Raw genomic sequence first — 14,258 nt, 5'->3', positions numbered from 1 at the left:
ATGCTTTTCTAATACCCTGTGATAGTCATATAGATACTCCCTATGAAGTTAGTCCTGAAACAACTTAAGCATGGATTTATAAGAAAAGAGAACTTAAGGCTCTCCTGGTAGAATTGTCACTATGGAGTTTATAATATCATCCATTTCACATGGAAGTTGGTTTGTTGCCTTTGCTAACAATGCTTTTCCTGCCTGAGATGATCCCTCTTTTCTGCCTGTCCAAACTCTGTCAACTGCTTAAGGTCCATTTAAATTCCTTCCCTTTTCACGAAGAATCTCTACCCCTTTCCATGCCAAACAAGATGTTTTCCTTTCTCAGTATTTAAAATTGATACTTTTAGGTAGTTGTTCATGACTATCTTTTTTATAACTGCCAGGAAAAAAAAGGAATCATTGTTCATTTACCCTTTATAGGGTAATTTACCCTTGGGCCTAAAACATTAAAAGAATGTAAATAAACAGGGCAGCCCCAGGTGGCTGGGTGATTTAGCGCCTCCTTCAGCCCAGGGCATGATCCTGGAGTCCCAGGATCGAGTACCGCATCAGGGTCCCTGCATGGAGCCTGTGTCTCCCTCTGCCTGTGTCTCTGCCTCTCTCTCTGTGTGGCTCTCATCAATAAATAAATAAAATCTTTAAAAAAAATGTGAATAAACAGATTAAAAAGCAAAAACAAATATTATGTGCTATCAATGATCTCAGTTTATCCAGGGAATTGGAATATTGTCAGTGATTCTGAATCCAGAACTGTGATAGATATAGGTATAATAATAGAAAAGTAAATATGATACCTTGAGAATACGCATTTGATTACTATTTAGGATGTTCCTTTAATTATGTCTTCTCTTTCCAGTGCAGAGATCTTATAAAAAGTAAATAATTAAAAGTTATATATTGAGGGGATCCCTGGGTGGCGCAGCGGTTTGGCGCCTGCCTTTGGCCCAGGGCGCGATCCTGGAGACCCGGGATCGAATCCCACATCAGGCTCCCGGCGCATGGAGCCTGCTTCTCCCTCTGCCTGTGTCTCTGCCTCTCTCTTTCTCTCTGTATGACTATCATAAATAAATAAAAAATTAAAAAAAAAAAATTAAAAGTTATATATTGATTAAAAAATATATATATTTTATATGTGCATATATATGAATATTTTATACATACATTTAATAGTTATTTTAATAACTATTATTATGTTAACCATTATATACAATCATTATTATATGAAGTGTTATTTCTGTTTTTTTCAATTTTTAAAAAAGAAGGAGCTATGGCAACATGAAAACTCAGTACATAGTATCGCAACATACTAACTGCTTTATTTAGTAGAGGTGGGGACAGATCCAAATAGTAACAAGTGAGGCATAAATGAGTAGTGAGAAAACAAAAATGTGTAGATGATTTTTTTTCTAAAACTTTTTCTGTAAAAGAGAGATAAGAGATGAGTGGGTAAATATATTACCACAAAAAAAATTAAGTTAGGAATACAGAAAAAGCAAAGCATCATATCACTCACCAAATTTTCTCCTGAGTGCTAGAAGCAAAGAAAGTAAACACAGTACTTTTAGTTGTGTCAAGAAAGAGTTATTTATTTGGAATTGTCAATCCGCTTTTAGAAATAAAAGCCTCATTTGAGAAATGAGTGAGTACTTTTAGTGTGCTAGACACTCTTTCAAGCCCTGGAAATAGAAGTGGACATACGTTATTTTCCTGCCTTGATGGACTTCACAGTTCGAACTAGAGGTAATATTAAAGCAATGACCACCCCCACCCAACCTCCCCAGGATATGTGCATTAAAGGCATTGGATGCTTGGGAGCACAGAGATATCCTCACCCTAGACTTAATGAAGATCAGAGAAGGATTTTTAGAGAAATTAAGTGAGTTGAGGAGACATTAGCCAGACAAATGGAACTCACTTGAGTCCCAGTCATTTGATGAAGCACCTTTGAGTGGTCATTTTATTGAGATTCAAATCACTTATCTTCTCCCAGGTCTCCACCCTAAAGTATTGTATGGACAGTCTGAACCCCCAAACAACAAAAACAATACCAATAACAATAACAACAGGACAAACTGTTTTCTGATGATTTATGCACACTCACTGACCATTAAAAACAACTTACTTTCTTTTCTGTTAGTAGCAGTTTACATGTAAATACAATTTCTGCCATTAGTTTTTATTTTTAGTAGTAACATATTCTCAGCTTTCTATACATATCCCTAACCCCTGCATTGGAGAATATCCAGAGCTAACAAAGGTACTAACTGTTGATACCCTGTTTTATCGCAAGTAGAAATTTAACTTTAAAAAGAAATGTGAATTCTTTCATTTATCTAACGTCAATAACAAAAAGTCAACAGAGTCTAAATCAAAGAAAAATAAACAAACCTCAGATGATAATAATGCTAAGATTCTTTTTAAAATATAGTTATATGAAATTATGACGGCCATCTAACAATGGCATTAGTAGGGGCAGTAGTGATTTGAAATTTATTGCTGAAATCCTAATGGTTTTAGGAAGCCATATATATTTATGGAAAAAGATGTTGCTAAAGTTCTCTAATGCCTTTAGGATTAACTTATCTTACAGTTTGTCAATGGAAAAATGACATCAACTATATGTTCATTTTACAAAATTGCAAAGCCCTAATAAGATCCAAATAAGTAAATCCTTCCTCTATTGCTTTATTTCTAGGTCATGACTCAAAATGGTAAAACTATACAACTCTAGTGTAAGCAGCATCACGAAAAAGTGGCATTCTCAGTAAGGATGAGTGGAATGGGTCGAAGTTTTATATTGGGCTAAAAATCATATTCTTTTATGTATAAAACCTTTATACACATATACCATATATGAACAAACATTTAGCATGCTGTGGTATTATAGTTTCATGAAGACCATTAGAAAGGAAGTCTAAAAATATATTTAATGGCTCCTTAGAAGGAAATAATGGAAAAAGAAAAGTTGAAAATTAATTAATTATACAATATAAATTTTGATTTCTCGTGGTAATAATGAGAAGCAAATCCATTATTTTTCCACTAAATGCTGTCAGAGTAATATCTGAGAGTTGTTTGATCATATATCTTTTGTGAGTTCTTGAACATAGACTCCCTTTTTGCTCCAAGTAATAACATAGATTTAAATAGAATTCAAATCTAAAGTCATAGGTAGGTAGAGAGATGTGACAGGCAAATTTTATCTCTGTGGTTAGTTGCTGTTTATTGAGCATCTACTTCATGCATGCATGACATTGAATTAAGAATTACAGAGGTACAATAAACATCAGAATCAGTGCTATCATCGTGAGACTTACAATTAAGAGGGAGAGAGAAGACTTGTATGAACATCTAAAATACACATGTACCCTCTATAGTGGTATATTGTTAAAAGTTGAAGTTCTGTTTCCCCAGTACCTCACACACTGCCTAAAATGGAATCAATGCTCTATAAATTTTTATAAAATTATAGAGAAATTAAGGCCGACTGCCACAGTCACTCTGAAACTGGAGAATCCAAGCTTCATTCATATAACAACTGTACAGAAAAGGTTATCAATTCAAACCATGCCTCAATAAAAGCACACTTTTTGTGAGCAGTAAGGTCATTTTATTTTATTTTTTTTTAAGATTTTATTTGTTTATTCTTGAGACACACACAGAGAGAGAGAGAGAGAGAGAGAGAGAGGCAGAGACACAGGTAGAGGGAGGAGCAGGGTCCATGTAGGGAGCCTGACGTGGGACTCAATCCGGAGTCTCCAGGATCATGCCCTGGGCTGAAGGCAGGTGCTAAACCACTGAGCCACCTGGGTTGCCCAGTAGGGTCATTTTAAATGGAGAAACGGTATAAAACACAAGTAGAAAATACAGAGAAAATATTTTTAGAGGCACGTATAAGGGGAAAAAAAAAGTTTACTTTGGCCAGGAGAAAATACAATGGCATTTTAGTAAAAACCAATCAATAAAAATTTATTAAAATTATTTGATAAATATTTTCCTTTTGAAGTAAAGGCATCATTATTGCAAGAAATGTTAAGGTCTAGAGGATGACTACATGTCAGATATATTTTTGAGAGATTCTTAAATTTAAGTAAGATATTAGATGTACCAGTTACCTTTAATGTAAGCCCAATAACTCTACTGTAGTGATGGTTGTATAAAAGTATCAGAAATATCTGTGTTTAGAAGTAATTTCTAATTGGCTATGGCAAATGTTGGACGCACTCATAGAGATTTCTTCATTGTTTGCCTTGAAAGTTATTCCACTCAATAAACTATTTCTAGAGGATGTTAATAACCTTTAGATTTTATGCCATTCTTATTTGTACCACTAAAGTTACTGCAATTTCACTCTAGGACAATTTCATGTGTCCTAGAGGTACTCCTAATACTTCCTCCTAAAAGCGTCTCTAGTACAAAGATTATGAAAGAATTTCAGAAATGCAATATAATGAAGCTGCTTTTTTTTTTTTGCCATTGTTTACATACATTCTGACATCTGAGAATTCCAAACTTAGTCTCCTTAAAATGCCTTAAGTGGTTGCCTGCAGTTAGAATAGTTTTGCCTTCTATAGCTGAATAGCTCATTCTATTCACATACCTCTGTTTGTTGCCAAACAGTTGGCTCTGTCTTGGAATTCCTGCCTTCATTCCAGAACCAGTTCTCTGAAGATGATTCATATATCTCTATTCCTGACCCACTTCCCCAAGCAAAACAAAGCTACTGCTGTACTATTCTCCTAGTGGGGAAAGACAAATAACCCATGTTTCCACATAGACATTTACCCACACATAAATTTATTTTCAATAAATTCCATTAATCCATTGTGAAGATAAGCATATGGAGAAGGATAAGAGACACGTTTATTGAAAGAATCAAGAATGATCCACTCTATATCATTCATGAAGTAAGGAAAAGTAAAAGATGTAGTTATTCAAAATAATTCCCTAAAAGGCTCCTGAGAAAACTAAGTGGATAGTATGTATCATCTGTGATTGTGAAATTTTGAGATTAGTTGAAATTAGAACATTGAAAAGTTCTATAGAAAAGTTTCAGAAAGATATATACTGTTGATATGAGCAGGTCTTTTGGATCTACTGTATAAAACTGATAAATCTGTGACTTTGTCACTTAGTTATAATCAGTCTTACCTCCAGTTTACCATGGGGCTCTCTGTTTTCTTCTCTGTGCCTTGCTTTACAATGTTCTACTCTTACTGCATATAAATATTTTCTCTATTCTTTCTTCTTTGCAGACAATATTATCACCTTCATAACATTTTGACTGTTAATTCTACAGTTCAAGCATCATCTCTGCATCCCCAGCTGATGGCAGGATACCAAGATCTACAGCTAGCATCTCGAGCTCAAATATCCCAAACCAAGTTCAGTGCCTTCTTTTCTTCCAACAATCCAAATCCTCTACTTGGTTTTCTTTCTTTAAGACCATATTTTGATGAAAAGTTCAAATACAATTTATAAATTTTAAAATTCTTGTAGTTTTGCTATTATTGTTTGTTTATATAGTTCTTACTATTACTATCTATTTATTTATTTGTTTGTTTGTTTGTTTGAGAAGAGAGAGCGACACGACACGGGAGGGGTAGAGGCAGAAGCAGACTCCCTACACAATGCAGGTATAGATCCCAGGATCCTGGGATCATGACCTGAGTTGAAGGCAGATGCTTAACTGACTGAGCCACCCAGGTGTCCCTACTACTAGTAATTATTATTAGCAATCTTATCGAGATGTTATGAACCAAGTTAAAAGATCATTCCCATAATAACAACTATCCAATTATAATTAAATTATTTCTTCTAAATTTTACCCATGTCTATTGCTTCTAAATTTTATCCATATTCTACTGTTGCTTCTTCATATTTCTGCAGGTTTATTGTTGCAGCCAGCTCAGTAGTTGTCGCAGGTACAATATGAATGCACACTATAAATCAGAATTTCTTCAGTGATTTCGACCATCACCACTCCCTAAGCATGCTATAAACTTATTATCATTTCCTCTATGTCTCATTTCTGCCCAGTGAACAAGCATATTAAGATCCAACACAAGTACAAAGCCTTCTAGATAGCTATCCTACCTCACGTTTCTAAAACATTGCTATTTGTGCTTTTCTTTTGTTAACTTGGTTCTTGGTACTTTCTTCCCTGCTGTGTTTTAAGTTCCATCATGGGAAAAGTGGTAGTTCCCAATCAGCCAAAGTGTACCTAGGACAAAAATTTGTGCACAGAATTTGGTAATTTTGTTGAATTGCTTAACATTACACATTAAATACATATTTGTTGATTGACTTGCCTCTGTACATAATTATAGTTAAGGGAAGAAAAATAGTAGCATAAGAAATATTTTGCAAGCTGTTGTCTGAATCTGCAGGGCAAATTGCCTGAGGCACTGACCAGAAAACTGGGCCATGATCCTTCTATACTTCGGACATATGAGTATTTATAGACATAAAGGTAAGAAGCATATATTATGTGCAGCATAATTTTAAAAACTACATAGAATCTTGTTACTGTACCTGCATATAAGAAATCATTATGGTAAAAAAGTTTATTCATTGAAGGACATTTTTCTTAGTATCTTACATAAGAAAATAGAGCCAACATTAAAAAGGATTTTCCCCATGCTCCAAAACATACCAAAAGCAAAAATAAGAAGTTCTATGTCAAAATGTGTTTTTTAGGCTTCAAAATAAACCAGGAAAGCATTTTATTTGTGATTATCATGAAGTCTGAAATTCACACATTTAGTTTTTGACAGAGTGTACTATAATTTATTCAAGTAGCAAGTCTGTGTTGGTATCAAATTGTAAAAATGAAAAATAAAATTGTATCTTATGAAAATAATCAATTTAAATGAAGTATTTTTGGCAGTTCTCCTGTTTTTAGAATTTGTTCTGCAAGCTCCTCATAATCATCACTTTATCTGCATTTCAAAGAAAGCTGAACACTGGTATTTTGTTCTTTATTTTATTGATATGAGGACTAGAACCCAAAAGCCTAGAAGGATTATTTCAAAAAGCAGCAATATCTGAGTAAAGTGTGAAACTTTAAAAAAACTCTACTAGGAAATTCAGATTTCTTGAGTCTGTTTACACAATTTTCTTACTTGTATTTTTAAAATCATTATCTTTTTAAATAATTCCCCTTCAAAAATTGTATTTTTTAAATATCTGATATATTCTATTAATTAATACTTCTAATTGTATTATAGAAATAAATAATAAATAATTTTGTTCTACTATTTTTGCCTTAGTAAAACTCATTTACTAAAAAGTAGAAATTATGCCAAAATAAAAGAATTAAAATATCATCTGTGGGCCTGCAATAATAGTTTAAGAAAATGCTAGAAATGCTCATAATAATATGCACTTAACAAATTTTGTACTACTAAAAACAGAAACCCTCATACATTGCTGATAGAAGTATCAATAGGTACAACTACTTTGGAAAATTTTCAATCTCTAATAAAGCCAAACATATTCATGCCCATCCTGTGACCCAGAAATTCCTCTCATAGAGAACTCGTAGGTTCAACCCATACTATCCCCAAAATGCATATATTCACATGCATTAACATGTATTCACAAAAAGACATGTTCAAAGATGTTCATAGCAGCACTAGCCAAAACTTAAGATAATACCCAAATATCCTTCATAGGACACTGGATAAATTGTAATATCTTCATGTAATGGAATACTATACAACAATGAGAAAAACAAACTATTGCTACATGCACTAATATGGACAAATCATATAAACATAATGCTCATAAAAATAAAGCAGACTTAAATAAGTATTTATATAAAGTTCCAAAGGAGAAAAACATATTTATAGTTGTAATAGGTCAAAATAGGGATTATTTAGGGTCAAGTAGTGCCTGGCAAAGGTATGGTAGTGGGAGGGTGAGTGTGTTTGTGATATTGGCAATTCTACTCCCCCCCCCCCCACTTATGGAGTACTTATCTTTATATGCCTAGCTTATTTCACTAAGGATACTGTCTTCAAAATCCATCCATGTCATTGCATATTGCAGAATTTCCTTCTTTTTAAAGGCTGAATAGTATTGCCTTGTATCTATATACCACATTTTTTATCCATCACCTGTCAGCAGACATTTATGTGTTTTCACACCTTAGCTATTGTGAATAGCACTGCAATAAATGCGAAATTACTAATCTCTTCAAGATCCTGACTTTGATTCTTTTACATAAATAACCATAGTTGGGACTACCAGATCATATGATAGTTCACTTTTACTTTTTTAGGGAAATTCCACTTCTTGATCCATAGTCTCTTCACATGACTGTGTTACCCTTGTGAAACTTTACATAGAAGCTTATTATTTGTATACTTTTCTGAGTGCATCTCTCAATAAGATTTTTAAAAATCCTTAAAACTTGTCAAAAGAAGCTTGTACTAGTAGATTATTTAATTAAAAATATCTAGTGTTCAGTCGTAGTTCTTGCCTCCAAATTACCCTAACAGAATATTTCCAAATTTAAAAGATAGATTTATAAATTAGCACTAAATACTTTTTGTCTTTATTTTTTTCTTTATGTTTCCTTTTTCCTCAATACATGAGAACAGACTTAGTGAATAAAGAATAGTTTTCATAAAGGCATTTCTTTTACAAAATATTACCAGTAGAGGGAGCTTCACTTTTTTTTTCTTTTTTTTTTAACTATAGGAAATTTTCTTTTAAGATCCATCACTGAAAATAAATATATTAACATTTTAAAATATAATTAAAGTTTTTAATAGAGTGATGAGTTACTCTCATCTAAGGGAAAAATTTTATCCAATTTATAAAAGAAGAAAAACATGATAATAAACCACACAAATTTCTATACTGGGTATGTATTATTCAAGAGATTACATTTTTGGATTATTCATAAAAAGCATTCTTATTATTTAATATTAATGAAGGTAAGTTCTTATAATTATGATCATCATTTTGAAATAAAATTTTGTAAATAAAACTAGACAAAAATTAAAGGATGTGCTGATTAAAACTATATATCTAAAAATATATTATAATGAATATCATGGCAAATTACCATTATACAAATTTATTTTAGAATTTACCATTTATTTTACAAAATACTTCCAGTAGAGGGTGCCTCACATTTTTTTTGGAACTATAGAAAATTTTAAAGGCCATTAGTGAAAATAAATATATTTAAATTTTTTAATATAATTAAAGTTTTTCATATGAATTACTCTCATTCAAGGGAAAAATTTTATTCAATTTATGAAAGAAGAAAAAAAAACCTGATAATAAAGAATATATATATACCGCACAAACTTCTATACTGGGTATATGTTATTCAAGGGATTACATTTTAGACAAAAATCAAAGGATGTACTAATGAAGATTATATACCTAAAAACATATTATAACAAATATCATGGTGAATTACCATTATACAAATTTAACCTTATTGACCAAAATGGTTTAGTTACTGACATTAAACTTTCTAAATCTAAGTGTCTGCAATTATTTTTATTTCTTTGAAAAAAATATGCATATCATCATCTAAGATACTAAGAAATAATTGTAGTAAAATGAACCATTTCACTTATAACATGAATTTTGTGCTCCTTTCCATGAAGTTTTTATAAATATAAAAACTCAACACTATTTGTTTTAATCACTATATATAAAATTTGTGACAATTGTAGTTACAAAAGTTTACAGTCATATTAAAATATTTTTCACTGAAAATATCTATCCTAGTTTACAGTGGTTCAACATTGTACTTGAGGAAAAAAAATTATTTGATTTCAATCCTCTTGTAAAGCTTGTGGGCCATAAAAATGGAAATTTTAGGGTAATTATAAGAGTAAAGTAACATTTATATTGGTGGTTGAGAAGTCTATTATGAGCATAATCATGCTTATATATTGTTTGATTAAGATTAGGGGCTAACCTATCTGATCTTTTGACTAGACTCTCTTTTTTAAAAAAAATAAAAATTACAAAAAAAGAAAGCCCAGCAAATATGACTGGACATGATAAGAAAATTACATATCATAGAAAAATTTTATTCTTCAGTAGGTTTCTTGTAATATCACTTTCTCCAAAAGGATTATTCTTGACATAGAATATATCTAATGATTTATGTATGATTTTTCCTTCGTGTATTATCTGAACTAAGCTCTTTAGAAATGGTACTTGCAAGGCCCTAAATGTTATTGATTTAACTTGACCTCTGGATATACCAACAATGTTCAGAATTTCTCTAATCAGCAAATGCTTACGTTCTAGATTTTTTTTGCCACTTAAAAAATATTATTTCTAATCACTAAATGTTTTGTAACTTCCAAAAAGAGAGTAACACTCAGAATTTATATTTCACTTAGAAAAAAAAAAAGAAACTCTAAAAGCAATTTGAGAAAGAAAATCTAGGTTTTGGAAATAATTTTTCTAAGGTAATCTCAGCTGCAAATAATATGAGAGCAGTTACTATAAAGCAGTAATTAGTGAAAATAGAGCAAAGTTATATGTTTTTAGAGGTCTCAGAAGACTGCTAGACAGTTTTAAATAGAAAACAATGAGATTTAAGGGATACTTTCAACAAGTCAATTTCGAATTGCATTCTTGACTTCATCAATAACAAGTGGTTGCAACACAGTGCACAAGCTTGGATAGTTCTCCCGATGATAAATACAAGCGGACTCACCTGAGTAACAGTGCTGCTTCCCAGAAGTAAAATCCCGAAACTAACGTCCGAAAGTGTCTCACGTGGGCCATGATACGGAGAGATTTTCACGATCCTGAAATTAGTCTTAGCCAAGGCATGGGGGAAGAGAAAGCCAGGAATGGAAATGTGCAACCTAACTCTGGGTGGTGTTGCCGGAGACGAACGCAGGAAAGCTTCAGCACCTTAGACAGCTCTCCGCAGTCAGGAAAGCCCCGCTCTTTCGGATCACTTGAAATTCCCTTTTGACCCCTGCTCTGAGCATCGAGCAGAAGGAAGATTCACAGGGTACAAATGTGCAGGTGATTTATACAGTGAACGCGGAATAAGGGGTGAGATGAAATGTCAGAAGTGCCTAGGTTCTGGGCAACAGTTCCCTGAAGCTCTGGCGGTGAAGAATGCTTGTCCTTCCCTGACTCAGAGACCGGAGAAAGAATAGCCCCAACAGCGGGAACAAGGATGCTTCTGCACCTGCTCCAAGCGCTGCGCGCCGAGTCCCATTCTCCACCTTTGAGAGACCCGACCCAGCTAGCGCGGCACAGGGAAGCGGGGGCGGAGCCAGACGACACTGTTCTGTCTGCCAATCACCGCCGCACAGCGGGACTGACGGACAGACCACTCAGGACCGTAGGCGGTGCGTAACACTTCACCCTTTAAAAAAAGCGGTGAATAACTGGTGCAGAGCCTTAACTGTGACTGGAGGGAGTTGGGGGAAGAAAGACTCAGGAGTCAGCTTTGGGAGAGTCAGAGGTTTTTGTGAATCGGGTAGCAGAACCGCGCTGGGGGGACCCTTTACTGTTCCCTTCCGGGAAAAGGGACAATTTAGGAACGGATGTGACCCTATGTCTTTGACCTTCTATCGAGATGCAGGAGTGAACAGTAAACCCAGACCCTTAGAAAGGGCCAGGGAAGAGCAGAAAATTTGGTGCATGAATCCCAGCGGAACAGGAGGAGCAGCTGCTCTAGAATTCCCATAACCCTGGTCAGCTTCCTTCTGGCTAGGAAGCATTGTTGACTAGAGTGACTTGAGCTTCAGTTGTAATAAGGGTTCTAAAAAGATGAAGGTGGGAAATCTGAAGAAATGGCTACTTGAGATGCAATGCTACCCACCATTTTCCCCCCTTATACGTTTTCCATATCTTAACAGTAAGTTCAAGTGAAGAGTACCCATAGGTCATATGATACATCTTCTATCATCCCTATTCTCCCTCCCCTCTCTCAGCCTCTCTGTCTCCCAGCACCCACCCCCAACCATTTACATGGAAATCTGAAGATCAGAAAGGAAAAGTGTATGTTGTGTGCATGCTTATTCGTGTATCTCAAAATGGAATTTAGAAAGATTAGAACCTATGCTGTTAGATCTTTATAGTGGTTTTTATTTACTATCAACCAAGATTAAAACTTTCACTACTTGAATTTTAGCTTCTCCCTAAAACTCCCATAGATATTTATTCGGAAAGCCCTACTTTAATCACTAAACTTTTTCAGTGACTAAACTATATGCCAGGAATATCTTCTCAGTCTTTCACACAAACATTTTCTTGTTAATTAAATTCCAGCACCAATTGGCATATTGACTATCCTGTAATTCTTTATTTAACTAGAAAGGCATAAGTCATTACCATCTCACCCTCTTGAATGAGGACACGGTGAAAAATATCTATTTTTTACTTTTTAGTAGACAAGCTTATTTACATTCAGTGAGAATAAAGATTTTTTATTTACTTTTATATTTATTACTATATCTGTCTATTTTTGCACCTTAATTTTCTGATAAGTTACAAACTTCCGGAAGTCTCCAAGAAATATCACTAGTTCTACCCACAAATATTTGCACCCAGAGAAAGTTCATACAATTTTAATCAACTCAATTTTTCAATGAACCTTCTGAAAGCTATGAACAAATGCTTTTTAGTTGGTCATTCTTTGAATGGCAATAATTCTTTTAGAAACCACACATAATAAATGAAACAACACTTACTGTATTTCAAGAAGGCCTGGACTCCTTGCCTTGCTTCACCACTACTTAATTGGGTATCTTTGGAAAAGTAATCTACTTTTAAAAATATCTTTATTTAATATATCTTAAAAATATATTTATTAAGGGAATTGAGTTAAATTACCTTTGAGATTCATTCTCTGGCCCAAAGGAAACAACCAAATGGATGTTTAGGTAACTGAGAAAATTAATCTACTATATTTAAAATTCTGTTTCCATTAATCTAGAGAGTTAGGTTACATGACAGCTTAAAAGACAGAATAATTTTAGCTATTTCATCTCATATTAACATGAAAGCAAAAGAAATATTATACTTTATCAAATTAATATATCTAGCCAATCAGTTTTTTGTCATAAAAGAGGTTGGTAATATAGAATCTCCATATTACTGATTTTTCATAGCACCATTATTATTTCCTTCAATTTATTTATGAAAAGTTATTATCCTTCTCATTTATTTATTTGACTTTTCTACTGCAGTGAGGATAATGGCCATTATTTAGCATAAAACCCAACGTATAATAGATACTCAATAATTGTGAATGAATTAATAACCATATTAGAAATGCAATATATATATATTAAGATTTTATTTATTTATTAATGAGAGATACAGAGAGAGGCAGAGAGAGAGAAAAGCAAGCTCCATGCAGGGAGCCTGATGCAGGACTCGATCCCGGGTCTCCAGGATCATGCCCTGGGCCGAAGGCAGGTGTCAAACCGCTGAGCCACTCCGGCATCTCTATTTTTTTGCATTAGATTTGTGTAATTGGGGACACCTGGGTGGCTCAGAGGTTAAGCGTCTGCCTTCAGCCCAGGGCGTGATCCTGGAGTCCTGGGATCAAGTCCCACATTGGGCTCCCTGCATGCAGCCTGCTTTTCTCTCAGCCTATGTCTTTGCCTTTCTCTCTCTGTGTCTCTCATGAAAAAATAAATAAAATCTTTAAAAAATTTATTGTGTAATTGTTACAATACAGTGGGTACTAGGTTAATTTTGATTAAAAAATTAGAAATTAATCAAAGAGTAGGTTGTAGTGCCTTGTTTCCTTTAATCAATATTTAATGGTTAATTTTCCGGGGCTTCTTGTCTGAATTTTTATGTTATTTGCCTTTCATTTCTATAGTATCAAAACAAAGTTCATCCATCTACATATTTGTGACAGCTATTCTCATATATTTCATCCTTTTGGGAATAATAGTCCTGATTGGATGGGTAGGTGAATGAATGTGTTTTTAGAAAAAGGACCATTCCATGGCTGATGACTAACTGACTAGCCCATTTATATAGAATTAAGCTGAATTCTGATTTGGTCAAATCTCTACTTTTCTCCTCATTGCCTTTATTATTTCTTTATTGAACTAATGGATTATATTTTATATTATATAAGACATTAGATTTCAAAACTGAATGGAATATTAATCTTTATCAGATTTAATACTTTCCTTTTACAAAGGAAGTAATTGTAGCCTGAAATGGTTAACTGATGGTTACAAACTCTCACATTCAGCAAGTTGAAAATATCAAGCCTGAATTTGGTGTCACTG

General features: G+C 33.6%; 1 protein-coding gene across 2 annotated transcripts in view; it reads right to left on the bottom strand.

Annotated features, from left to right (window-relative positions):
- The window catches only part of GLRA3 (glycine receptor alpha 3), a 183,714-nt gene extending 172,470 nt beyond the window's left edge, over positions 1 to 11,244 (bottom strand). For both annotated transcript variants that reach the window (XM_026017550.2, XM_072719654.1), the window contains exon 1: positions 10,697 to 11,244. In XM_026017550.2, coding sequence (XP_025873335.1) covers positions 10,697 to 10,767 — 71 coding nt within the window. In that variant the 5' untranslated portion in view covers positions 10,768 to 11,244. The remainder of the gene's footprint in view (positions 1 to 10,696) is intronic.
- Positions 11,245 to 14,258: the final 3,014 nt, after the last annotated feature.

This window comes from Vulpes vulpes, chromosome 9, assembly GCF_048418805.1.
Source record: "Vulpes vulpes isolate BD-2025 chromosome 9, VulVul3, whole genome shotgun sequence".
Lineage (NCBI taxonomy): Eukaryota > Metazoa > Chordata > Mammalia > Carnivora > Canidae > Vulpes > Vulpes vulpes.
The sequence above is the reverse complement of the archived record's forward strand: the minus strand, read 5'-3'. Positions and strand labels throughout refer to the sequence as shown.